The sequence below is a fragment of the Oncorhynchus tshawytscha genome, linkage group LG24 (genome assembly GCF_018296145.1).
Source record: "Oncorhynchus tshawytscha isolate Ot180627B linkage group LG24, Otsh_v2.0, whole genome shotgun sequence".
Taxonomy (NCBI): Eukaryota; Metazoa; Chordata; class Actinopteri; order Salmoniformes; family Salmonidae; genus Oncorhynchus; species Oncorhynchus tshawytscha.
In genome coordinates this window covers 14,901,429-14,926,587 of record NC_056452.1, presented here as the reverse complement: position 1 = coordinate 14,926,587, position 25,159 = coordinate 14,901,429, and the positions used below count along the sequence as shown (strand labels likewise).

Sequence of the window (25,159 nt, the reverse complement as noted above, 5' to 3'; positions counted from 1 at the left end):
CCTTTGCCTTGATGACAGCTTTGCACACTCTTGGCATTCTCTCAACCAGCTTCATGAGGTAGTCACCTGGAATGCATTTCAATGAACAGGTGTTCCTTCTTAAAAGTTAATTTGTGGAATGTATTTCCTTAATGTGTTTGAGCCAATCAGTTATGTTGTGACAAGGTAGGGTTGGTATACAGACAAAAAAGACTAAATCCATAATGACAAGAACAGCTCAAATAAGAAAAGAGAAACAACAGCCCATCATTACTTTAAAACATGAAGGTCAGTCAATCAAGAACGTTGAAAGTTTCTCGAAGTGCAGTCGCAAAAACCATCAAGCGCTATGATGAAACTGGCTCTCATGAGGACCGCCACAGGAAAGGAAGACCCAGAGTTACCTCTGCCGCAGAGGATAAGTTCATTAGAGTTACCAGCCTCAGAAATTACAGCCCAAATAAATGCTTAAGAGTTCAATTAACAGACACATTTTAACATCAACTGTACAGAGGAGCTGCATGAATCAGGCCTTCATGGTTGAATTGCTGCAAAGAAACCACTACTAAGGACACCAATAAGAAGAAGAGACTTGTTTGGGCTAAGAAACACGAGAAATGAACGTTAGACCGGTGGAAATCTGTCCTTTGGTCTGATGAGTCCAAATTTTAGATGTTTTGTTCCAACCTCTGTCTTTTTGATTGGATGATCTCCACATGTGTGGTTCCTACCGTGAAGCATGGAGGAGGAGGTGTGATGGTTATTTGCTGATGACACAGTCTGTGATTTATTTAGAATTCAAGGCACACTTAACCAGCATGGCTACCACAGCATTCTGCAGTGATTCACCATCCCATCTGGTTTGCACTCAGTGGGACTATCATTTGTTTTTCAACAGGACAATGACACAACACCTCCAGGCTGTGTAAGAGCTATTTGACCAAGAAGGAAAGTGATGGAGTGCTGCATCAGATGACCTGGCCACCACAACCACCCGATCTCAACCCAATTTAGATGGTTTGGGATGAGTTGGGCTGCAGAGTGAAGGAAAAGCAGCCAGCAAGTGCTCAGCATATGGGAACTCCTTCATGACAGTTGGAAAAGCATTCCAGGTGAAGCTGGTTGAGAGAATGCCAACAGTGTGCAAAGCTGTCATCAAGGCAAAGGGTGGCTACTTTGAAGAATCTAATATATTTTATATTTTGATTTGTTTAACACTTTGTTGGTTACTACATGATTCAATATGTGCTATTTCATAGTTTTGATGTATTCACTATTATTCTACAATGTAGAAAATAGTCAAAGTAAAGAAAAACCCTTGAATGAGTAGGTGGTCCAAACTTTTGACTGGTACTGTACCTTAAACAAAAATGGGCATCATGATGGCAACAGGATCTTGTCAGGGTATTTTTCTGTGTTCAAATTGCCATCGATTAAAATGCAATTGTGTTCGTTGTTCTTGGGTTATGGTATGGGCAGGCATAAACTCACTGCCAAAGGATACATGCTCACTAACAGGGACGTAAACAGCGTTGTGCACAATATTTGAGAGAAATAAGCTTTTCGTGGATATGGAACATTTCTGGGATCTTTTATTTCAGCTCATGAAACATGGGACCAACACTTTACATGATGTGTAAAAATGTTGTTCAGTGTATGTATGGTAGGCAAAGCAAAGACTTCAACAATATACAGAAGCTAAGAAAAATCTCTGATTCGTATACAAAGAAAACATAAAAGAAGTATATAGATCTATTTTGACCTCAGTGTTCAGTAAGGGTGTGTTGCACAAGTCACTTCGCTATGTTAGATATGTCTTCTAACAATGCTGAAGGTGTTGTAGTTCTGTGAGTGTGTTAATGATGGTCTGGGTCTAAACTGTTGAGGGACCAGAGCTGATGCATCACACTCAGTTCCACCACTCCAACCAGCTCATACCAGACAGGCTAATAAGTGTGTTTCATTGTACTGTATACCCTCACGGACAATAAACTGAGCCTTTTGTTTCCCCTGGAGTATCATTTAGACAATGTAATAAAACATGAATAATGGGGAAAGGGGGATACAGATTTTTCCCTTGTCTGTTCGGTGATTCGATTCGGTAACCTTTCAGTTACTGGCCCAACGCTCTAAATGAAGACTGCTTTTATGTCAGGACACAGTGGATTTGATTAAATACCTTTATTTGATATCCGAATGGATTATTATGGCTTTTATAAAAATATGGCTCATAAAATTAGGATATAGTATGCCTATTTGCCATGAGTTGCCTACCTGTATTTCCTACGCAGAGGAACGATGAGCTGGTTCAGCAGCCAATCTGAAAGCAGTTTTGTGTCCCAGTCAAAATGAAGACATCCAATCACATTGATGGAGAGGGCGGGACTTCGATAGCTTTGTGCTTTTCCCAGGTGAGCTAGGTCATTCAACACAACATGGACAAAGGTAATGTTCAAACTTAAACATCCGGTAAAACAATAGCCTGAGTTTATCCTAGGATACCTGTATGCTGTCGAGTTAATTAAATGTAACGTTAACACCTTCCAGCAACTTAGTAGTCAGTCATTGCTGGTGAAATGGTGCTGGTGAATATCTGCACAATATCAACGCTTTAGTTTTTATAAATGTATTTATTAGCCGTACCATTCATTTTTGTCGGAGTGCTTTATTTTATTTATTTATTTTAATTAGGCTATATAGAAATGGCAAGACATGCCACGGTAGGCTATTGTACAGCTCCCAGGCTGTTGCTGTTGTTGACGAACTACGCAGATAACGCATCTCTAATAAAGCATATGATAGTAAGGAAAGTGTACTTTAAGGCCGGCCTACTTTACATGCCAGTAGTTTGGATGCTTGAGTAACATAATGCTGCCAACAGCGCATTCTATTTACGCAGTTAGTTCAACGTCGCTGTCCAAGGTCCCAACAAGCCGTAGGCGCATGGGGGAAATCCTCCTTCATGACGACACCGGGTTTATCACGCATTGGGTTTATCACGCATTGGGTTAAGTTTAGTCCAAGGTATCCATGGCATCGAAGGCATGTGACATCGTGTCTGTAATTGGGTCAGGCAGGTTGATGAAAGTAAGCTTAAGAACCCGTTATCAAAAAAGAGCTCAGCCGTTCATCATTGCTCAACCTACAGTCGATATGATCTAAGAAATTGCAGCATGCTTGGAAATAATTGAGCAACATGTATCCTTATCAGTTCGCACATAACATTTGGTTGGTTATTCAATTGGATGAGGTATCTGATCCTGCATGATATCTGACCTACTGCATACACTGGACAGGTCTGTGTTTCTCATGGTGTTAGGCGGGGGAGTGAGATTCACCATGGCCAGGAATGGACCAGAGTGTGAGTCCAGGGAGGAGGAGGGTCTGCCAACATATCACAAACCACCCATCTGCACTGGTAAGTTACCATGCTACTCAATCGTGCCAATATATTCTGCTAGTTTATGTTCTGGCTTCGGGTGCATGCATTTATGACAATTTCAAGCCATTGAATTGTACTATTATCTGGTTTCATCAACCCTGAGCCTCCATCTCCTTCTGTTCTAGGCTCCTTCATCCAGCGCTGAGCCCCTGGAGGAGTGTGTACTGGGGTAGGCGTGTGTGAAAGAGAACCCAGCTCCTGGCCATGGCTCACTCGTCAGACCCCTCTCGCAGGGACGCAGCCCCCGGGACTCAGAGGTCAGGCACGGCTACGCACCACTTCCTCCGGAAGCAGCAGCAGCGCCGGGGAATCCGATCTTCCTCCCCCATGGGCCGGGTCATCCTCATCAACTCTCCTGTGGACGGTGAGGCTGCCGCTCTGATACACCACACCAGAGATTGGCTCAGATCAGATCATCGTGCCCTCTAAGGCATGACCAGTGTCTGGCATATAGGCTTCCCCTCATCACAATCCATATACTGCTACACAGACAAGTTAAGCACCATTTGTTTTCTTAATTAATGTGTTCAGCTCTTTGAAGACAGATTATAAATTGTGGCATAAAATTAACTCCGTAAGACATACAGGCAAAAGGTGCCTTTTTGTGATCCCTTATATGGTCAAAGTGTCACTCATCAAACTTACAACAGAATTTCCTCTTGGAGTTCACCTGGTAGTATCTGTATTGATCTATCACGTGTTTGTCAGGTGGAGATGACAGTGAGGACATCCATACGGTCACAGTGGACAAGAGTGAGGACGGCAGGCTGGGCTTCAGCGTGCGTGGAGGCTCAGAGCACGGCCTCAGCATCTTTGTCAGCAAGGTAGAGGACAACAGCTCCGCAGGTAAGCAATACATCCAGACAACTATATATCTGTGTTACACATTTAGTCTACACATGACAGGTGTGACATAACATGAGTGACACTGTTCTACCTTGACTGTTTTTAAATTGAGAGACCGACTGTGTGTGTGTGAGCGTCTGCATCTGTATGTCTGTGTCCATGCATGTACTGTACAGTGCATTCGGAAAGTATTCAGACCCCTTGACATCTTCCACATTTTGTTACGTTACAACCTTATTCTAAAATGTATTAAATAATTTTTTTCCTTCATCAATCTACACACAATACCCCATAATGACAAAGCAAAAACAGGTTTTTAGAAACGTTTGCAAATAAATAAATGCAAATATTTAAGTATTCAGACCCTTTGAAATGAGACTCGAAATTGAGCTCAGGTGCATCCCGTTTCCATTGATCATCCTTGAGATGTTTCTACAACTTGATTGGAGTCCACCTGTGGTAAATTAAATTGATTGGACGTGATTTGGAAAGGCACACACCTGTCTATATAAGGTTCCACAGTTGACAGTATATGACAGAGCAAAAACCAAGCCATGAGGTCGAAGGGATTGTCTATAGAGCTTCGAGACAGGATTGTGTAGAGGCACAGATCTGGGGAAGGGTACCAAAAGATTTCTGCAGCATTGAAAGTCCCCAAGAACACAGTGGCCTCCATCATTCTTAAATGGAAGATGTTTGGAACCACCAAGACTCTTCCTAGAGCTGCCCACCCTGTCAAACTGAGCAATCGGGGGAGTAGGGCCTTGGTCAGGGAGGTGACCAAGGCCCTACAAAGACCAAGGCCCTGCAATCGGGGGAGTAGGGCCTTGGTCAGGGAGGTGACCAAGGGCCTTGGTCAGGGATGGTGACTCTGACAGTGCTCCAGAGTTCCTTTGTGTTGGTTGTCCTTCTAGAAGGTTCTTCCATCATCTCTGCAGCACTCCACCAATCACGCCTTTATGGTGGAGTGGCCAGAAGGAAGCCACTCCTCAGTAAAGGGCACATGACAGCATGCTTGGATTTTGCCAAAAGGCACCTAAAGGACTCTCAGACCATGAGAAACAAGATTCTCTGGTCTGATGAAACCAAGATTGAACTCTTTGGCCTGAATGCCAAGCTTCACGTCTGGAGGAAACCTGGCACCATCCTTACAGTGAAGCATGGAGGTGGAAGCATCATGCTGTGGGTATGTTATTCAGCGGCAGGGACTGGGAGACTAGTCAGGATCGAGGGACAGATGAACGGAGCAAAGTACAGAGAGATCCTTGATGAAAACCTGCTCCAGAGCGCTCAGGACCTCAGACTGGGGAGAAGGTTCACCTTCCAACAGGACAACAGCCCTAAACACACAGCCAAGACAACGCAGGAGTGACTTTGGGACAAATCTACAGGTGTAGACCTTACAGTGAAATGCTTACTTACGAGCCCCTAACCGACAGTGCAGTTTAAAAAAACACAGATAAGAATAAGAGAAAAGTAACAGGTAATTAAAGAGGAGCAGTAAAAAATAATATATACAGGGATGTGCCGGTACAGAGTCAATGTGTAAGGGCACCGGTTAGTTGAGGTAGTATGTACATGTAGACAGAGTTAATTAAAGTGACTATGCATAGATGACAACAGAGAGTGGCAGTGGTGTGGAGAGGGGAGGGGAGGGGGCAATGTGAATAGTCTGGGTAGCCATTTGACTAGATGTTCAGGAGTCTTATGGCTTGGGGGTAGAAGCTGTTTAGAAGCCTCTTGGACCTCCAGTACCGCTTGCCATGTGGTAGCAGAGAGAACAGTCTATGACTAGGGCGGCTGGAGTCTTTGACAATTTTCAGGGCCTTCCTCTGACACCGCCTGGTACAGAGGTCCTGGATGGCAGGAAGCCTGGCCCCAGTGATGTACTGGGCCGTTTGCACTACCCTCTGTAGTGCCTTGCGGTCGGAGGCCGAGCAGTTGCCATACCAGGCAGTGATGCAACCAGTCAGGATGCTCTCGATGGTGCAGCTGTAGAACCTTTTGAGGATCTGAGGACCCATGCCAAATATTTTCAGTCTCCTGAGGGGGAATAGGTTTTGTCATGACCGCTTCACGACTGTCATAGTGTGCTTGGGCCAAGTTAGTTTGTTGGTAATGTGGACACCAAGGAACTTGAAGCTCACAACCTGCTCCACTGCATCCCCGTCGATGAGAATAGGGGCATGCTCGGTTCTCTTTTTCCTGTAATCCTCAATCATCTCCTTTATCTTGATCACATTGAGGGAGAGGTTGTTGTCCTGGCACCACACGGCCAGGTCTCTGACCTCCTCTCTATAGGCTGTCTCGTTGTTGTCGGTGATCAGGCCTACTGTTGTGTCATTGCCAAATTTAATGATGGTGTTGGAGTCGTGCCTGGCCGTGCAGTCATGAGTGAACAGGGAGTACAGGAGGGGGCTGAGCACGCACCCCTGAGGGACCCCTGTGTTGAGGGTCAGCGTGGCGGATATCTGGGGCAGCCCGTCAGGAAGTCCAGGATCCAGTTGCAGAGGGAAGTGTTTGGTCCTAGGGTCCTTAGCTTATTGATGAGCTTTGAGGGCATGACGCTGAGCTGTCGTCAATGAATAGCATTCTCACATAGGTGTTCCTTCTGTCCAGGTGGGAAAGAGCAGTGTGGAGTGCAATAGATACGGCATCATCTGTGGATCTGTTGGGGCGGTATGCAAATTGGAGTGGGTCTAGGGTTGGTGTTGATGTGAGTCATGACCAGTCTTTCAAAGCAATTCATGGCTACAGACGTGAGTGCTACGTGTCGGTAGTCATTTAGGCAGGTTACCTTCGTGTTCTTGGACACAGGCACTATGGTGGTCTGCTTAAAACATGTTGGTATTACAGACTCGGACAGGGAGAGGTTGAAAATGTCAGTGAAGACACTTTCTAGATGGTCAACGCATGCTCGCAGTACACGTCCTGGTAATCTGTCTGGCCCTGTAGCCTTGTGACTGTTGACCTGTCTAAAGGTCTTACTCACATCGGCTGTGGAGAGCGTGATTACACAGTCTTCCAGTACAGCTGGTGGTCTCATGCATGTTTCAGTGTTATTTGCCTCAAAGCTAGCATAGAAGTGGTTTAGCTCATCCAGTAGGCTCGTGTCACTGGGCAGCTCTCGGCTGTGCTTCCCTTTCTAGTCTGTAATGGTTTGCAGGCCCTGCCACATCCGACGAGCGTCAGAGCCGGTGTAGTATGACTCGATCTTAGTCCTGTATTGAAGCTTTGCCTGTTTGATGGTTCGTCGGAGGGCATAGCGGAATTTCTTATAAACTTCCGGGTTAGAGTCCCACTCCTTGAAAGCAGCAGCTCTAGCTTTTAGCTCAGTGTGGATGTTGCCTGTAATCCATGGTTTCTGGTTGGGGTATGTACAGTTGAAGTCGGAAGTTTACATATACTTAGGTTGGAGTCATTAAAACTTGTTTGTTTTTCAACCACTCCACACATTCCTTGTTAACAAATTATAGTTTTGGCAAGTCGGTTAGGACATCTACTTTGTGCATGACACAAGTCATTTTTCCAACAATTGTTTACAGACATTATTTCACTTATAATTCACTGTATCACAATTCCAGTGGGTCAGAAGTTTACATACACTAAGTTGACTGTGCCTTTAAACAGCTCTGAAAATTCCAGAAAATGATGTCATGGCTTTAGAAGCTTCTGATAGGCTAATTGACATTGTCTTCCAAATGGACAATGAGCCCCAAGCATACTTCCAAAGTTGTGGCAAAATGGCTTAAGGACAACAAAGTCATGGTATTGGAGTGGCCATCACAAAGCCCTGACCTCAATCCTATAGAACATTTGTGGGCAGAACTGAAAGTGTGTCCAAGCAAGGAGGCCTACTAACCTGATTCAGTTACACCAGCTCTGTCAGGACTCTCTCTCGGTAGGTAATGTGGTCTGCAGCTTATCATGTGAAACAAAAAAATGGCTCGAGGCTTCCTTAGATAATCGTGCACCAGCTGTTGTTTACAAAAATACATAGACCGCCGCCCCTTGTCTTACCAGACGTGACTGTTCTATCCTGCCGGTACATCGTATAACCAGCCAGCTGTATGTTGATATTGCCGTCGCTCAGCCACGACTCCGTGAAGCATAAGATGTTACAGTTTTTAATGTCCCGTTGGTAGTTTAATCTTCCCAATAACTTGTCCATGTTATTGTTCAAAGATTGCATGTTTGCTAGCAGAATTGAGGGGAGTGGGGGTTTATTCGATCACCTCCTACTCCTCAGAAGGCAGCCCGCCCTCCGGCCTCTCTTTCTCCACCTCCTCTTCATGCAGATCACTGGGATCGGAGCCTGTTCCAGAGGGAGCCTTATATCCTCCGCCTCGGGCTCGTCGGAGTCGAAAAGGATTCTGCTAGTCCGTGGTGAGTCATGTCCGTGGTGAGTCATCGCAGTCCTGATGTCTAGAAGTTATTTTCGGTCATAAGAGATGGTAGCGGCAACATTATGTACAAAATAAGTACAAAAAATAAGTTAAATGCACATAAACTAACAAATATGCAATCGGTTGGGGGCACGTAAAACGTCTGCCTTCTGCTCCGGCGCCATTTTTACAATGGCAATTTATCTCTGAATGTCCTTGAGTGGCCCAGCCAGAGTCCGGACTTGAACCCGATCGAGCATAGCTGTGCAGCGACGCTCCCCATCCCACCTGACAGAGCTTGAGAGGATCTGCAGAAAAGAATGGGAGAAACTCTCCAAATACAGGTGTGCCAAGCTTGTAGCGTCATACCCAAGAAGACTTGAGGCTGTAATCGCTGCCATAGGGGCTTTAACAAAGTACTGAGTAAAGGGTCTGAATACTTATGGATTTAAAAGAAGAAGAATAAGGCTGCAACGTAGCAAAATGTGGAAAAAGTCATGGGGTCTGAATACTTTACGAATGCACTGCATATGTCCACAGAGCAGGCAGGCCTGTGTGTGGGGGACAAGCTGGTGGAGGTGAATGGGGTGAGCTTGGAGAGCATCACTATGAGCAGTGCAGTTAAAGTCCTGACAGGGAACAACAGACTGAGGATGGTAGTGAGACGTGTGGGCAAAGTACCCGGTATCCGCTACTCCAAAGAGAAGACAACCTGGTAAGCACAGACCTCCGATTATAAATTACACATTTTGTCTGTCAATTCAGAGCCACAGTTTGGAATTGTGAGTTCCTTTCACCCCTTGAATTGTCTTACTGATTCGATTGTGTCTAGTTAGAATCCTGTCAATAAAGCTTTATCTAATTAGCAACTTAAATTCCATAGTTCTGTCTTTAAAGTACTTAAATAGGTCTGATCATGTCTTTACATGTATTTGATACATGTATACAGTATATATATCAATGGTTTGATTACTCCTAGCCTAAATGTTAGTGAGTATAACTCTATTGCAGTGTATATCCTTATGCACCAGTATACACCGAGTGTTGAGTGTAAAAAAAAAACAGCAGCGCTGCAGTTCTTGACAGACTCAAACCCGTGTGCCTGGCACCTACTACCATACCCCGTCTAAAGGCACTTCAATATTTTGTCTTGTCCATTCACCCTCTGAATGGCACATACACAATCCATGTCTCAGTTGTCTCAAGGCTTAAAAATCCTTCTTTAACCTGTCACCTCACCTTCATCTACACTGATTTGAAGTGCATTTAACAAGTGACATCATTAAGGGATCATAGATTTAACCTGGATTCACCTGGTCAGTCTGTCATGGAAAGAGCATAATGTTCATAATGTTTTGTACACTCAGTATATATCAATGGTTTGATTACTCATAATAAAGCAGTGTGTATCCATATGTGCCAGTATATGTCACGAAAACATTTGACCCCATAACATATCTCCATTGCAGGGTGGATCTGATCCACGGTAGGATGGTGGTGGAGGAGAGTGGGCGTACACCCTCCGCCTCGGTGGCCAGCTCAGATGGGGCCCTGCGGAGGATCATCCACATCTACACCACCTCAGATGACTACTGCCTGGGCTTCAACATCCGAGGGGGCAAGGAGTTCGGCCTGGGCATCTACGTCTCCAAGTAGGCTCGTACTGCAACATCTCCGGCTTGAGAAACAAAGAAATCATTAGAAATAAAGTTGAACCCGCTTTTTGAATTCATCATTTAAATCCTTGCTTAGTTTGCCGTGTCTGTATTTCCTGTGCTGTGCCGGACTCTTATGCCCGGCTCTGTTTAGTGATATTATGATGTGTGCTGTGTCAGATTGGATCCTGGCGGTCTGGGTGAACGGAACGGCATCAATATGGGCGACCAGATCCTTGAGGCCAACGGTGTAAGCTTTGAGGACATCAGCCACAGCAGTGCCGTGGAGGTGCTGAAGAGCCACACACACATCATGCTGACCATCAAGGTGAGTGAGGTTGACCTTTGACCTTCTACCTTGAACGTCAAAGACTTTGAAAACAGACAATTAGAGCCTGAGATTCAATATAGATCCAAATGAGACTGTTGTAGATTTCTTTCCACCGCTGCGTTCATATTTACGCGTGGAGATCCATGCTTCTTGGTGTATTGATGACCTGGTAATGAAGGTGTATCACCTTCCAGAATGAACCATGACTACTCTCCATTGAGAAAGTGTGTAGCCCAATTGTAATGGTCAGTGAAAATGGCCCACACAGTCACTCACTCACGGTCTCTCTCTCTCACACACACACACACCGTTACTACAGTACACACACCAAGAGAGCAGGTTGCGTGGCAGGGTAGACAGCTGGCGTACAGTCGTAATATTGCTCGCTCACTTTACCTGTGGCGGGTTGGGTTTCACCCTGTGAAAAATAGCCAGGCCGCATGCATTATTCACTAGGCAGCTCGGCCAGGATCAGGTGATGATCAAAAGCACACAGGCGCGTTTTGTACCTTAATGTTCTCCAATTCTTTACCTCGCCTTGGCCCCTCTTTAAAAGGGAAACACTATTACCAGTACTAGGGAAAATAACAGTACGAAGCATGTCAAAAGGTGGAATATGTGTTGGGAAGAAAGCGATTTCCATTGCTTGTTGTCGACGTGTGGACCTTTTTGCTGCTCTTTCTCTACGTTATATATGACTCTGTCTTTGTGGTTCTAGAGTTACTCTTGATCCTGTGAACGGGTCAAGAACTCTACTGTAACCTATTTGCATATCTCTGGCCGCATCTTTGCAGGAAGCGGGACGATACCCTGCCTACAAGGAGATGGTGGCAGAATACAGATGGCTTAACAAGTGTATGTAACCATCTTACCTCATGTAGCCTATATTATGTTTCAGGTGTGTTTTTGAATTATTTAAGAAAGCAACTGGTGACTTTTGCTAACTTTTATTTTTAAATATATATTTTCCGCACAAACAATCCAAAACAAACACTATCTGTGCTGATGTGTGTGTCTCCTCCCTCTCAGTGGCCAGTGGCAATGGGACTCGGCAGTCTTCCTCCCAGGGCTCGGACTCCAACTCCTCTGCCTCATCCTTGTCCTCTGGGACTCCCATCTCCTCTCTGAGCGGACTGTCTCAGGTCATGTTCCCCCCCAGCCTGCCCTTCGGCATGGACATGGTGGACGTCTGTATCTCTACTGAGGACCAGACGTCTGGGTCTGGCCAGTGCACTGACACCGCCATCCAGACCGACCCCTCGCCTCACAGGATGGGTGCGGACACTAGCCACAGCCTGGGGGCCACCACCCTCCTGCAGGACTCGGCCATCCGGGGGGAGGGAGGCAGGGGGAGAGGAGAGTCCCCCAAAACGTCCGTCCTAATGGCCCTCAGTAGACCGAGTCAGCCCATCCATCGCTCCCAGAGCCAGGTCACTGTAGCAGGTGAGGCCAGAGTGGTGGACTGGTTTAGATAGAAAGGGAGTTTACTGCAACGATTGGACAACTCAGAAGAACCTGTTTTTGTAAAATGACTGAGTGTAGTCTGGTTTGGTTGAGGCCCTGTCTCCTTCCTGTCCTGCCATAGAGGTGAAGCAGACGAAGCAGAGGAAACAGCAGAAAGGAGGGAAGAATCCTGAGAGGAGCACCCTACAGCGCTCCAAGACCTTTGTCAACCTGCTGTTCAGGGGTCGCAGGAGAGACACCTCCAAGGGGCGCTCCAAGTCCCCCCCCAAATCTGGGGCAGGCGGAGGTCAGTAGTACCTTCAATGATCCTGTAGACTATAAGAAAATAACGTTAGTCAATGGTGCAACTAGCTGGTATTTCAACCGGAGTTTTACACTGTCATTGCGAGTTAATGTGTCTGTGAGTATAAGTATGGCTAAAACCAGGGTTAGTTTGTTATAGTTTTGAGTTGGTATTGTACAATCAGCTGGGTGTTGGTTATGTCCCTAGATGGGGAGCGCAGGCGCAGACCCAGCGGGCCGGACCCAGAGATGCTGGGGGTGGTGGAGGGCATGGCCCGCAGGCTGCTGAGTGAGGACGAGGTGGCCTCCGTCATGAAGACCTGCCGACGGGTATGGGGCAAGGGCAGGAGGGGCACCGAAAATATGAACTGTTATCATCCTTATTCCATGGATTTTTGCATGCTGTGTGTTATAGTCACTATTTTCTTGCAGTACATAACAGAGCGTGTGGTGGAGAACCTGGTGCGCCACCTGCTGGCCGTGCTGGACCGGCCTGAGAAGCTGCTGCTGCTGAGGGAGATCAGGTACACAGAGAGGCAACAATAATAGTAACAACATTCACTTTAAGGATTTAGGTAGGAAGGGGAGCGGCCAGTTGACGGATTTAGCATTCGGCTTAACTCACAAATCCAATTATTTGATGACTGGACAATGAAAACAATCCTGTTCTTTTTATAAGCTAATAACTCTGTCTCCCGCTTTAGAATGCTGCTGCCTCCAGCTGACCTAGGGCTTTTCAACAACATGGTGGTCCCATTCGAAGTGGAGGCCTATGATATCTTGAAGTACCGTTCTGGTGAGGAAAGACATGCATATTCATAGAGTAATATACACACTACCCATACATTCAGCAATACATTTAAAGGAAAGCCTTTCCATTCTTTAAATTACCCCTTTATCATGTAGTCAGATCCCCACTTCTGCGCTCCCCCCAGTCTGGACGAGCCCCCAGGCGACACCTCATCACCCCCATTCCAGGTCAGTACGGTCCCATCTACAGTATAGCAGTGTTTCTTTAATTCATTCTTGGGGGAGGAAGTGCGGGCTTTTGTTCCAGCCCAGCACCGTCACACCTGATTCAACTAATTGTGGTTCAGGTTGAAGACCATGATTATTGGAAACCGGTTTTAAAGTTGTGTTGGAACACAAGTCTGCTCTCCAGGATCTTGGTTGTTACTGACTCCTAAATCCCCATGTAGACTTCCAGGGTGGCTTTGAGCTCCACAGTGCCCAGGAGGTGGAGAGGGAGAGCCAGCTGCTGGAGGAGCTAGAGCGGCTGCGTCTGTCTGCGTCCCAGAGTCCCCGGCAGCAGCACACCCATACCTCCAGAGCATTCCCCCCCCTGCTGGACGTCCCAGTGGATGGCTACGCCTCCTCAGACTCCCTCAGTTCTCTCTCCGTCAGCCCCCTGCTCCCCAACTGGCTGCTGGCCCACAGCAATACCACCGACCCCCGCTCCCCGCTACGAGGACACAGTGGTACGGTCCGCTCCGTCCACTTTGATGTGTCAATGGACCAGGGAGATACCATCTCAGAGCGGGGGAGGTCTCCCTTCAGGAATGGGACTTCCAAGGGTAAAAAGGAGAAAGAAACTGTGTTCACTCTGCAGAGCGCTCCTCGACGCAGCAGGCCCCTGTTGTCCCAGGTGTTTGGCTCTGGCCTGGACACTGACTTCACAGCAGAGGGGTTGGGAAGGGAGCGGGTGAACGGTCATCCCAGCTCCTCTGAGAATGGCCTCAATGGCAGCGCTCCGGTCATAGAGTACGAGTTCAAAACCGTCAGCATCTCCAAGACTAAGCAGTCACTGGGTGAGTTTGTGTAAAATTCTTATGTCACTTTGTCACAGTTTGCAATCCTCATGGTTTACCAAACAGTTGCACCTCCAGTACTTCTATAATAATTCATTCATATTAGAGAAAGGGGTCAGCAAAGTAGCTCTTACAACAGAGCCAATACAAATGTGATGTTTCACTTATACAATTCAACACATTTTTGATTGATTACGTGTGTAGTAATGCCTTTGTTTTACTGGTCCAGGGATCAGTATCTCTGGTGGGATGGAGTCTAAGGTGCAGCCGGTGGTGAAGATAGAGAAGATCTTCCCAGGAGGAGCCGCCTCCACGTGTGAAGTCCTGAAGGTACACCTGTTCGATCCTGTGTTGTGACCTGTTCTAAGCTCTAAGGCTACAACCGGTCTCATTGCAACATGACTCATAAACCACCATTCAGATAAGCATTTCACCTTATGAACATCACACATTCCATTCAAATCTTTTCCAACTAATTTGAATTGACCTGATTCATGGAAATATGAATGTAGCTAGTGATGAAATCAAACATTGTGATGAGATAGAGGCCCAAGGTCATCTCAAGGGATCCTTGTTATAATAAGCCTTATGGAGGAGCTCTTTTATTTGAGGGCAGAGTAGAGGGAGGGGGGGGGATTATTTGCGTAACGCATGTTTTGAACCGGTGCATTTAGACTCTGGCACCACATTATAGAAAGAGAACAGAGAGCAATGCAATCAGAATGATGTTTTTGAGCTCAAATAACAACGTAACGTGATGTTGAGGCAATGTGTGTGTGTGCTTGTTTGTGCACAAACTAGAGCAACAGAGCATGCACAAGACAAATGTATTCTCTCTAACCTTCCTTCCTCTGGTTGCATCCCCAGGCTGGATTTGAGCTGGTGTCAGTGGATGGAGTGTCCCTGCAGGGCGTGACTCACCCCCACGCTGTGGAGATCATCCGCAGGGCTTTCAGCAACAAGGCCAAAGACCCCATGGTGTTTATAGTCAAAGTCCCCAAAAGCCCTTGACCCAAGACTGGGTCTTTGACCTGGAGGCCCAAGACCTGAAGAGACTAGAAACAACACAAACAGAACTACAGTGTGTTGGAAGAAGGGGAGAAGAGTGAGGAGTGAAAAGTGACGATCTGAAGGAATTCTGTGGGTTAATAGGAAACTCCTGTTTCCTCGATGGTGAACAAGAAGGATCTGGTCAATCAAATGAAGGGACTAAGAGACCTGCTGCCATGGGAACCAGCAGCTAGTGATGTGTGTGCTGGCCTAAAGCACCAGTTCACACAATCTTTCACTTTTCATTATTTGTTATTTGTTATTATCACATCAGACTTTCACAAATGATGTAAAATAAATATACACATATTTCTTAGGACAATACTTTACTTAAGTCATTTAAAAACACACTGGCTAATTTATGCAAACTGTAATCAGAGTGCCTTCCAGGACCCCTGTGAACTGAACGAATGGTGTCTGTCCGAGCCATAGAGTCCTCTATGTGCCATTATAGCGTCTGTGACAGCATGGGCAGCGCCATTGAGGCAATCTCCATTTTGAAGTAGTCAATTTTCTTCTTCAAGATTGGCAGATCCCTCCTGATGACTCAGTTGAACATGACTCCAGTCTCACCAGGAGGGATCAGCTCATGCTAATTACAGCCTTTTGGCCACTAGAAGCCTCTATCATTGGCTATGGTCTGAGCCAGTGTGGAGCAGTTGCTAGCACACCTGCTTGTGACCAGAAGATGGCAGGCTTGGATCCACCTGTCAGTTGATGGTAATGTTATTACCATGTATAGACACACCGAGCCATAAACTGATAGTGTTCCTCTTGATTGGAAAGTCACATGTTGATATCAGGTGTAAACATGACCTGAGTTTCTCCAATTCTTGGTGAAATGTCTACAGGCCACACAATCTGGGTACAGGAGAGTGACATGTTAGCACACTGTATAAACAGGACTTAACATAAAATAAAGAGCATCTAACAGATGTCAAATCAGTAAGCCATTTAAAAGCAGCTATGCGTTTTTATCAATGGTTTTATTAAAAACAGTCAGTTGGTACAATAAATTTACAGCATGAAAATATACATTTAATGTCTTCATACAAATACTGAGGATTAAAAAAAATGGAATATTGAACCATGGAAGGGGCATTCACTCAAACGTCAATATGCAGACATGGTACTGTAAGGACTCAACAGGACATGGGACATTGCTTTGGTCTATTCACAGTGGCTATGTTTATTTTGAAATAGATCAGATCTATATTTCCCCATATGTGATTTGTCAATACTAGGGATATCTACAATGAAGGGTTAACAGCGATATGGGGGACATTTACAGTAAGTGTCTTTCTTTTGTGAATGGGTGTACTTCTTTATACAGAATTTGAAAAGATAACAGTCATAGTTTGGCCAGTCTAATTTTACTTTATAAAAGACCAAGCTCCTCTCACCTGTACAAAAAGCACGTTCACAAAAACAGCCAGAGCTGCATACAAATATTTTCAGAGAAACAACGCTCCACAGAGATGAATCCATCCATGCTATTGTACTTCTGCGAGAGACAGATCACAAAAAGGGAAAGCAGATTATCTTCACAACAATAGAAAGCATATCGGAGTGTGCTTTAATGACATGTTTCCTTTTGAATTTCCACGGTGCCCCTTTTGCTCGCTGAAGATACTGTGCAGATTCCGAATGAAATTACATCCTGTGTGTGTGTGTGTGTGTGTGTGTGTGTGTGATAGGGAAATTCGAGATCACTAATGTCCATATTTAGATACTCAAGATGTCATGGAATGAGACCTTTGGTAATCGTAACATTGAAACGCTTCCCTTCTTTGTTTGCCAATGAACCTGTTTTATTTGAGAACACTCCGAAGAAAACAAGTGTTATCAGGCTCTACCTCCCAAGAACACACACAGTGAATAAGGAGGAAGTACACATTTCTAGGGAATAGGAGGAGTTACATGATGTTCAGTGAATACCACAGAAAGACAGGATTTATCTCCTCCACGCTGTACGAGACTCATCTGACTCCACCATCACTCTCCCGGTCAGCGTACTCTCCCACTGTCACATCAGATCACACTGCGTTTGTACGATTTAAAGCCAATAAGGGCTGAAATTGGGTTTGCTCCAGTTCCAGGAAGGCCCAATAAATTCAACCCTCCAAAGCTGCTTGTCGCAGTGGTACGTTAGTGTGCTTAATATCAAGGTCTTAGAGATGTTGGTAGTCTTCTATTAGATTTAACACAATAAGCCCAGCTTAATCTTAAAAAAGGTAAGGAAACACCAAATGAGTCATATCTGCTTAGATGCTGTCCATGCTCCAACTGCATTTTGAAATATAGACTAGAAACAGCCGCTGTGTGTGTGTGCGCATTCTTTTGTGGAAGTGTGTGTGCGCGTGCGTCGACATTAGCCAGAGGGAGTCAACCATAATAAGACATTTGTGAGACGAAGTGGAAGCGCAGGAACATAGGCAGAGTAGACCAACTATAAAAAGACTGCTACATACCATACTGACCCTGATGGAGACCTACTGAAGGATTCTGAAGTGACCTACTAAGCAATTATAGAGGCTCTCTTGGCTTCCTGTAGATGCTCCTAGTGGATCACATGCATATGGCGGATAGAGAGAAGGAGACACACAGAGAGAGAAGGTGGTGGTGTCAGATCTCAGTAGCGGTGATCTCGTCAAAGTTGATCTCGTTGCCGCTGCCTTCGTCCTGCTCCTCCAGCTCGTCCCGGGTCTCCAGTTCTAGACTGAGCTCCCGCAGCATTCCCTCCAGCTCCCGGTTCTTCCGGTACATCCCCACGTAGTTCTGCTGCAGCTGTTTCTGGTACTGGATCACCTTGTCCTTTTCCTCCTGCCAGACCCTGTGCTCCTCCTCAAAGCTGCACGCCTGCTCCTCCCCCCGCTGGCGTTCTGTGGCTAACTCCGCCCTCAGACTCTCCATCTGCACCCGGAGGCTTTGGAGGGCCTCGCTCTCATAGGCCCGCTTGGCCTTGGCCTCGTCGCTCTCATAGGTCAACAAATGTGGCTCCTCCCCCTCAGGGAAGGCCTGGCACTGCCTGCCTCCACTACCATTGTGGGCGGGGGCCTGGGGGCTTGTCTGATTGGCCGCGGCGTCAGGGCGGAGGCGGGCCGTCTCCTCCTCCAGGCGACCCACCTTCTGGCGGAGGAGCTGGGCCTCACTCTTGCGGCGCTGCAGCTCGTTCTGGCACACCTCCAGCTCCAGGGTACGCAGGCGTCCGGCAGAGGTGGCCTCTTGTAGCAGGGCCTGGCTTGTGGCGAGCTCGCCTCGGGAGTCCCGAAGCTGGCCACGCAGAGAGACAATCTCCCCCACGCGCTGAGCCAGCTCCCCCTGGACATCCTTCAGCTGCTGCTTCAGCAAGGAGATCTCCCCAGACTTCTGACACACCTGAAGGAAACACAACTAGTGTCATATACACAGTGTACATAACATTAGGAACACCTTCCTAATATTGATTTGCACCCCCTTTCGCCCTCAGAACAGCCTACATTTTTTTATTTTATCTACCCTTTATTTAACTAGGCAAGTCGGTTAAGAACTAATTCTTATTTACAATAGCGGCCTACTAAAAGGCAAAAGGCCTCCTGCGGGGATGGGGGCCTGGGATTAAATACACACACACTAAATATAGGACAAAACACATCACAATAAGAGAGAACACACTACATAAAGAGAGACATAAGACAACATAGCAAGGCAGAAACACATGACAACACAACATGGTAGCAGAACAAAACATGGTAAACATTATTGGGCACAGACAAAAGCACAATGGGCAAGGAGGTAGAGACAACAATACATCACGCAAAGCGTCACAACTGTCGGTAACAGTGTCCATGATTGAGTCTTTGAATGAAGAGATTGAGATAAAACTGTCCAGTTTGAGTGTTTGTTACAGCTCGTTCCAGTCGCTAGCTGCAGCGAACTGAAAAGAGGAACGACCCAGGGATGTGTGTGCTTTGGGGACCTTTAACAGAATGTGACTGGCAGAACAGGTGTTGTATGTGGAGGATGATACTGCAGTAGATATCTCAGATAGGGGGGAGTGAGGCCTAAGAGGGTTTTATAAATAAGCATCAACCAGTGGGTCTTGCGATGGGCATACAGAGATGTCTGTCAGGGCATAGACAACAAGGTGTCGAAAGCGTTCCACAGGGATGCTGGCCCATGCTGACTCCAATGCTGGTGTCAAGTTGGCTCGATATCCTTTGGGTGATGGACCATTCTTGATACGCAGCGTGAAAAAAACAGCAGCGTTGCAGTTCTTGACACACTCAAACCTGTGCGCCTGGCACCTAACTACCGTACCCCGTTCAAAGGCACTTAAATCTTTTGATTTCCCCCCCCATTCACCCTCGGAATGGCACACATACACAATCCATGTCAAGGCTTAAAAATCCTTCTTTCACCGATCTCCTCCCCTTCATCTACACTGATTTAAGTGGCTCAATAAGGGCTCATAGCTTTCACCTGGTCAGTTTTTGTCAGGGGTGGGCAACTCCAGTCCTCGAGGGCCTGATTGGTGTCACGCTTTTTCCCCAGCTAACACACCTGACTTCAATTATCAACTAATCACGATCTTCAGTTTAGAATGCAATTACTTTAAATCAGCAGTGTTTGCTAGGGATGGAGAAGTGTGACACCACCCCGGCCCCCGAGGACTGGAGTTGCCCATCCCTGGTCTGCGTCATGGAAAGAGCAGGTGTTCCTAATGTTTTGTACACAGTGTATAGTAGTGATGGGCATTCCGAGTCTTTTTGGTGAGCCGGATCATTTGGCTCCGTTCAGCTAAAAGACCTGTCCATTTGGCTCAAACGGCTCTTCGTTCATTAGTGCTTAGAAATGTACCATGCCATGACAAAACCCATGACAAAAATAGCAAATATCTTATGTTAAACCTATAAAGTTGCCTGCCATGTCAGATAGTGACATCCGAGTTCAAATACATTTTTACCTGACCAAATTATTAGACGGCCACGCAAAATAAGAAATTTGAATACACTGAAAAAAATGCATGTGGACCAGAGTAGTCTCTCTCCTCACTTTCGATTGTTCCTGCAGTGAGGAATTAGAGAATGTTATAACTTATCTGCAGATAAATCGTGAGCTTAAAAAGCAGTTGTAACAGTATCCAAATCAGGGAGTGAAATGAACGGCTCTTTCACAAATGCGATTCGGTTCCCGACATTCACCAAAAAGATCTGTTCAAAAAGAGAGGTTCGTTCGTGAACGACCCATCAATAATATATAAAGGAATCACACCACAAACTAAGTCCTATGAATATATTAAGATATATGACAATATATAGTGCATTCGGAAAGTATTCAGACCCCTTGACTTTTTCCACATTGTTACATTACAGTCTTATTTTAAAATGGATTAAAATTGTTCCCCCCTCCCCCCACCCCATCAATCTGCATACAATACCCCATAACGGCAAAGCAAAAAACACGTTTAGACATTTTTGCAAATGTTTTATTTTTTTAAAACTGAAATATCACGTTTACATACAGTACCAGTCAAAAGTTTGGACACCTATCCATTCAAGGGTTTTTCTTTATTTTTCCTATTTTCTACATTGTAGAATAATAGTGAAGACATTAAAACTATGAAATAACATATGGAATCATGTAGTAACCAAAAAAAATGGCTAAACAAGTCAAAATAGATAATCTATTTGAGATTCTTCAAAGTAGCCACCCTTTGCCTTGATGACAGCTTTGCACTCTCTTGGCATTCTCTCAACCAGCTTCATCTGGAATGCTTTTCCAACAGTCTTGAAGGAGTTCCCACATAAGCTGAGCACTTGTTGGTTGCTTTTCCTTCACTCTGCGGTCCAACTAATCCCAAACAATCTCAATTGGGTTGAAGTCGGGTGATTGTGGAGCCCAGGTCATCTGATGCAGCACTTCATCACTCTCCTTTTTGGTCATCTAGCCCTTACAAGCCTGGAGGTGTGTTGGGTCAAAGTCTTGCTGAAATACAAATGAATGTTGTGCAAACCAGATGGGATGGTGTATCGCTGCAGAATGCGGTGATAGCCATGCTGGATAAGTGTGCCTTGAAACCTAAATAAATCACTGACAGTGTCACCAGCAAAGCACCCCCACACCATCACACCTCCTCCATGCCTCACACTGGGAACCACACATTCGGAGATCATCCATTCACCTACTCTGCGTCTCAAGACACGGCAGTTAGAACCAAAAATCTCAAATTTGGACTCATCAGACCAAAGGACAGATTTCCACCAATCTAATGTCCATTGCTTGTGTTTCTTGGCCCAAGCAAGTCTCTTCTTGTTGGTGTCCTTTAGTTGTGGTCCTGATTCACACAGTCTCCTCTGAACAGTTGATGTTGAGATGTGTTTGTTACTTGAACTCATTTATTTGGGCTGCAATTTCTGAGGCTGGTATAACTAATGAACTTATCCTCTGAAGCAGAGGTAACTCTGGGTCTTCCATTCCTGTGGTGGTCCTCCTGAGACAGTGCTTGATGGTTTTTGCAATTGCACTTGAAGAAACTTGAAAAGTTCTTGAAATGTTGCGTATTGACTGACCTTCAAGTAATGGACTGTCATTTCTCTTTGCTTATTGACCAAATAGGGCTATCTTCTTTATATCACTCCTACCTTGTCACAACACAACTGATTGTCTCAAACACATTGATGAAAGAAATTCCACAAATTCACTTTGAACAAATCACACCTGTTAATTCAAATGCATTCCAGGTGGCTACCTCATGAAGCTGGTTGAGAGAATGCCAAAAGTGTGCAAAGCTGTCATCAAGGCAAGGAATCTGAAAAATATATATATTTTTATTTGTTTAACACTTTTTTGGTTACTAAATGATTCCATAGATGTTATTTCATATTTTTTATGTCTTTAATATGATGTAATATTAGTCTTCTTGGGTATGACGCTACAAGCTTGGCACACCTGTATTTGGGGAGTTTCTCCCATTCTTCTCTGCAGATCCTCTCAAGCTCGGTCAGGTTGGATGGGGAGCGTCGCTGCACAGCTATTTTCAGGTCTCTCTCCAGAGATGTTCGATCGGGTTCAAGTCCGGAATCTGGCTGGGCCACTCAAGGACATTCAGAGACTTGTCCCAAAGCCACTCCTGCGTTGTCTCGGCTATGTGCTTAGGGTCGTTGTCCTGTTGGAAGGTGAACCTTCACCCAAGTCAGAGGTCCTGAGCAGGTTTTCATCAAGGATCTCTGTTCTCCCCCGATTGCTCAGGTTGGCGGGCAGCCAGCTCTAGGAAGTCTTGGTGGTTCCAAACGTCTTCCATTTAAGAATGATGAGGCCACTGTGTTTTTTTATTTTACCTTTATTTAAATAGGCTAGTCAGTTAAGAACAAATTCTTATTTTCAATGACGGCCTAGGAACAGTGGGTTAACTGCCTGTTCAGGGGTAGAACGACAGATTTGTACCTTGTAAGCTCGGGGGTTTAAACTTGCAACCTTCCGGTTACTAGTCCAACGCTCTAACCACTAGGCTACCCTGCCGCCCCAGGGGACCTTCAATGCTGCAGAAATGTTTGGGTACCCTTCCCCAGATTTGTGCCTCGATACAGTCCTGTCTCGGAGCACACATGTCTGCCTTTCCAAATCATGTCCAATCAATTGAATTTACCACAGGTGGACTCCAATCAAGTTGTAGAAACATCAAGGATGATCAATGAAAACAGGATGCACCTGAGCTCAATTTCGTGTCTCATAGCAAAGGGTCTGAATACTTTTTAAAATAACCTGTTTTCACTTTGTCATTATGGGGTATAGTGTGTAGATTGATGAGGAAATTAAAGTATTGAATCCATTTTAGAGTAAGGCTATAAATGTAACAAAAAGGAAGGGGCCTGAATACTTTCCAAATGCACTGTGTATATATACACACTAACGTTCAAAAGTTTAGGGTCACTTAAAAATGGCCTTGTTCTTGAAAGAAAAGCATTTTCTGCCCATTAAAATATCCAATTGATCAGAAATACAGTGTAGACATTGTTAATATTGTAAATGACTGTTGTAGCTGGAAACGGCAGATTTTTGTATGGAATATCTACATAGGCGTACAGAGGCCCATTATCAGCAACCATCACTCCTGTGTTCCAATGGCACGTTGTGTTAGCTAATCCAAGTTTATCATTTTAAAAAGCTAATTGATCATTAGAAAACCCTTTTGCAATTATGTTAGCACAGCTGAAAACTGTTGTGCTGATTAAAGAAGCAATAAAACAGGCCTTCTTTAGACTAGTTGAGTATCTGGAGCATCATCCTTTGTGGGTTCATTTACAGGCTCAAAATGGCCAGAAACAAAGACCTATCTTATGAAACTCGTCAGTGTATTCTTGTTCTGAGAAATGAAGGCTATTCCATGTGAGAAGTTGCCAAGAAACTGAAGATCTCGTACAACGCTGTCCCTTCACAGGACAGTGTAAACTAACTCTAACCAGAAAATAAAGGAGTGGGAGGCCCCGGGGCACAACTGAGCAAGAGGACAAGTACATTAGAGTGTCTAGTTTGAGAAACAGACGCCTCACAAGTCCTCAACTTCAGCTTCATTAAATAGTACCAGCAAAACACCAGTCTCAACATCAACAGTGAAGAGGCGTCACCGGGATGCTGACCTTCTAGGCAGAGTTGTAAAGAAAAAGCCATCTCTCAGACTCGCCAATAACAAGAAAAGATTAAGAAGGGGGCAAAAGAACACAGACACTGGACAGAGGAACTCTGCCTAGAAGGTCAGCATTCCGGTGTCTTGCCTCTTCATTGCTGACGTTGAGACTGGTGTTTTGCCGGTACTATTTAATGAACCTGCCAGTTGAGGACATGTTAGGCATCTGTTTCTCAAACTAGACACTCTAATGTACTTGTCCTCTTGCTCAGTTGTGCACCGGGGCATCCCACTCTTTCCATTCTGGTTAGAGCCAGTTTGCGCTGATAATGTACGCCTATGTAGATATTCCATTTTTTTTTAAATTCCCAGCTACAGTAGTCATTTACAACAATAACAATGTCTACACTGTTTTTCTGATCAATTTGATGTTATTTCAAATGGACAAAAAATGTGGTTCTCTTTCAGAAACAAGGACATTACTAAGTGACCCCAAACTTTTGAACGGTAGTGTGTATATATAAAGGAGAGAGAGAGAGAGAGAGAGTCTTTGTTATGTGATTGATGACGATGCGACACCGAGCCAGACTCTTGCCCGCCAGCATCTTACAGAGCAGACTGTTTGTACTAGACTACAACAATTACTCAAAAGGGGGTTACAGTGGTATTTATGGATTGTGTAAAATCCACTGTCTCTACTGCATCCGCTTTGTCTACAAGATATACTAAAGTGCCAAGGCCCAGGAGGTAGGGACTCGGAGTGAATTTGGAATGGGGCCGCCACAGACAGTATTAAAGGCCCACCTCACCTCCCACTTGGTCTCCTCCAGCCGGGGCCCTAGGTCAATCTTCTCATGCTCGTAAGAGGTGCAGCGCTCCTCCAGCTGCTCCCTCTCCTGCAGCAGCTGGCTGAAGTCCTCCTGGAGCTTCTTCTTCTCCTGCTGCAGCTGGAAGACCTGCAGCTGGAGCACCTGCTGGGCACGCTGGGCCTTCTGGGAGTGTGTCTGCATTCGTGTGGCGCAGGTCTGACGCAGCTCCTCCAGCTCCAGCTCACAGCGCTTCTGCTTCTCCTCATACACCTGGGGGGGAGAGAGGAGACCGGGTAGAAGGGGTGGGTAGGTGAGGGTGGCATTGTGTGAGGGTTGCACTGTGTGTGTGTGTGTGTGCGCGCGTGTGTGCCTGCCTGCCTGCGTGTGTGTATAGTGATTGTAATGGTTTGAGTGTCCCAGTATGTCATGACATTTGTCATTTCGTGCGTGATGGTTCATGGTCTGCGTGCCAGGTGCGTGCATGTGTACGTGCGCTTGCATGC

General features: G+C 45.6%; 2 protein-coding genes across 4 annotated transcripts in view; one reads left to right on the top strand and one right to left on the bottom strand.

The window, feature by feature from the left end:
- The first annotated feature begins 1,270 nt into the window (after positions 1-1,270).
- LOC112223629 (PDZ domain-containing protein 7) lies at positions 1,271-16,060 on the top strand. The gene is made up of 17 exons (XM_024386721.2): positions 1,271-2,424; positions 3,276-3,397; positions 3,547-3,785; positions 4,130-4,267; positions 9,193-9,367; positions 10,122-10,304; positions 10,488-10,635; positions 11,433-11,493; positions 11,668-12,081; positions 12,224-12,388; positions 12,593-12,714; positions 12,817-12,908; positions 13,089-13,180; positions 13,291-13,362; positions 13,584-14,192; positions 14,422-14,522; positions 15,060-16,060. The coding sequence occupies exons 3-17, from the start codon at positions 3,626-3,628 to the stop codon at positions 15,201-15,203; spliced, it is 2,676 nt and encodes an 891-aa protein (XP_024242489.1). The 5' UTR covers positions 1,271-2,424; positions 3,276-3,397; positions 3,547-3,625; the 3' UTR covers positions 15,204-16,060.
- Positions 16,061-16,209: 149 nt separating this feature from the next.
- The window catches only part of LOC112223631 (leucine zipper putative tumor suppressor 2 homolog), a 45,676-nt gene continuing 36,726 nt past the window's right edge, over positions 16,210-25,159 (bottom strand). For all 3 annotated transcript variants that reach the window (XM_024386724.2, XM_024386722.2, XM_024386723.2), the window contains 2 exons: positions 24,657-24,926; positions 16,210-18,620 (listed from right to left, as the gene is read on the bottom strand). In XM_024386724.2, the coding sequence (XP_024242492.1) occupies positions 17,868-18,620; positions 24,657-24,926 (1,023 nt within the window). In that variant the 3' untranslated portion in view covers positions 16,210-17,867. The remainder of the gene's footprint in view (positions 18,621-24,656; positions 24,927-25,159) is intronic.

Bases quoted from the DNA above. Each gene is read 5' to 3' on its own strand.
- LOC112223629 (XM_024386721.2), top strand. From the start codon at position 3,626: ATGGCTCACTCGTCAGACCCCTCTCGCAGGGACGCAGCCCCCGGGACT. The intron at 13,181-13,290 runs GTGAGGAAAGAC...TTTATCATGTAG, and splicing joins TATCTTGAAGTACCGTTCTG to TCAGATCCCCACTTCTGCGC. The intron at 14,523-15,059 runs GTACACCTGTTC...TTGCATCCCCAG, and splicing joins CCACGTGTGAAGTCCTGAAG to GCTGGATTTGAGCTGGTGTC.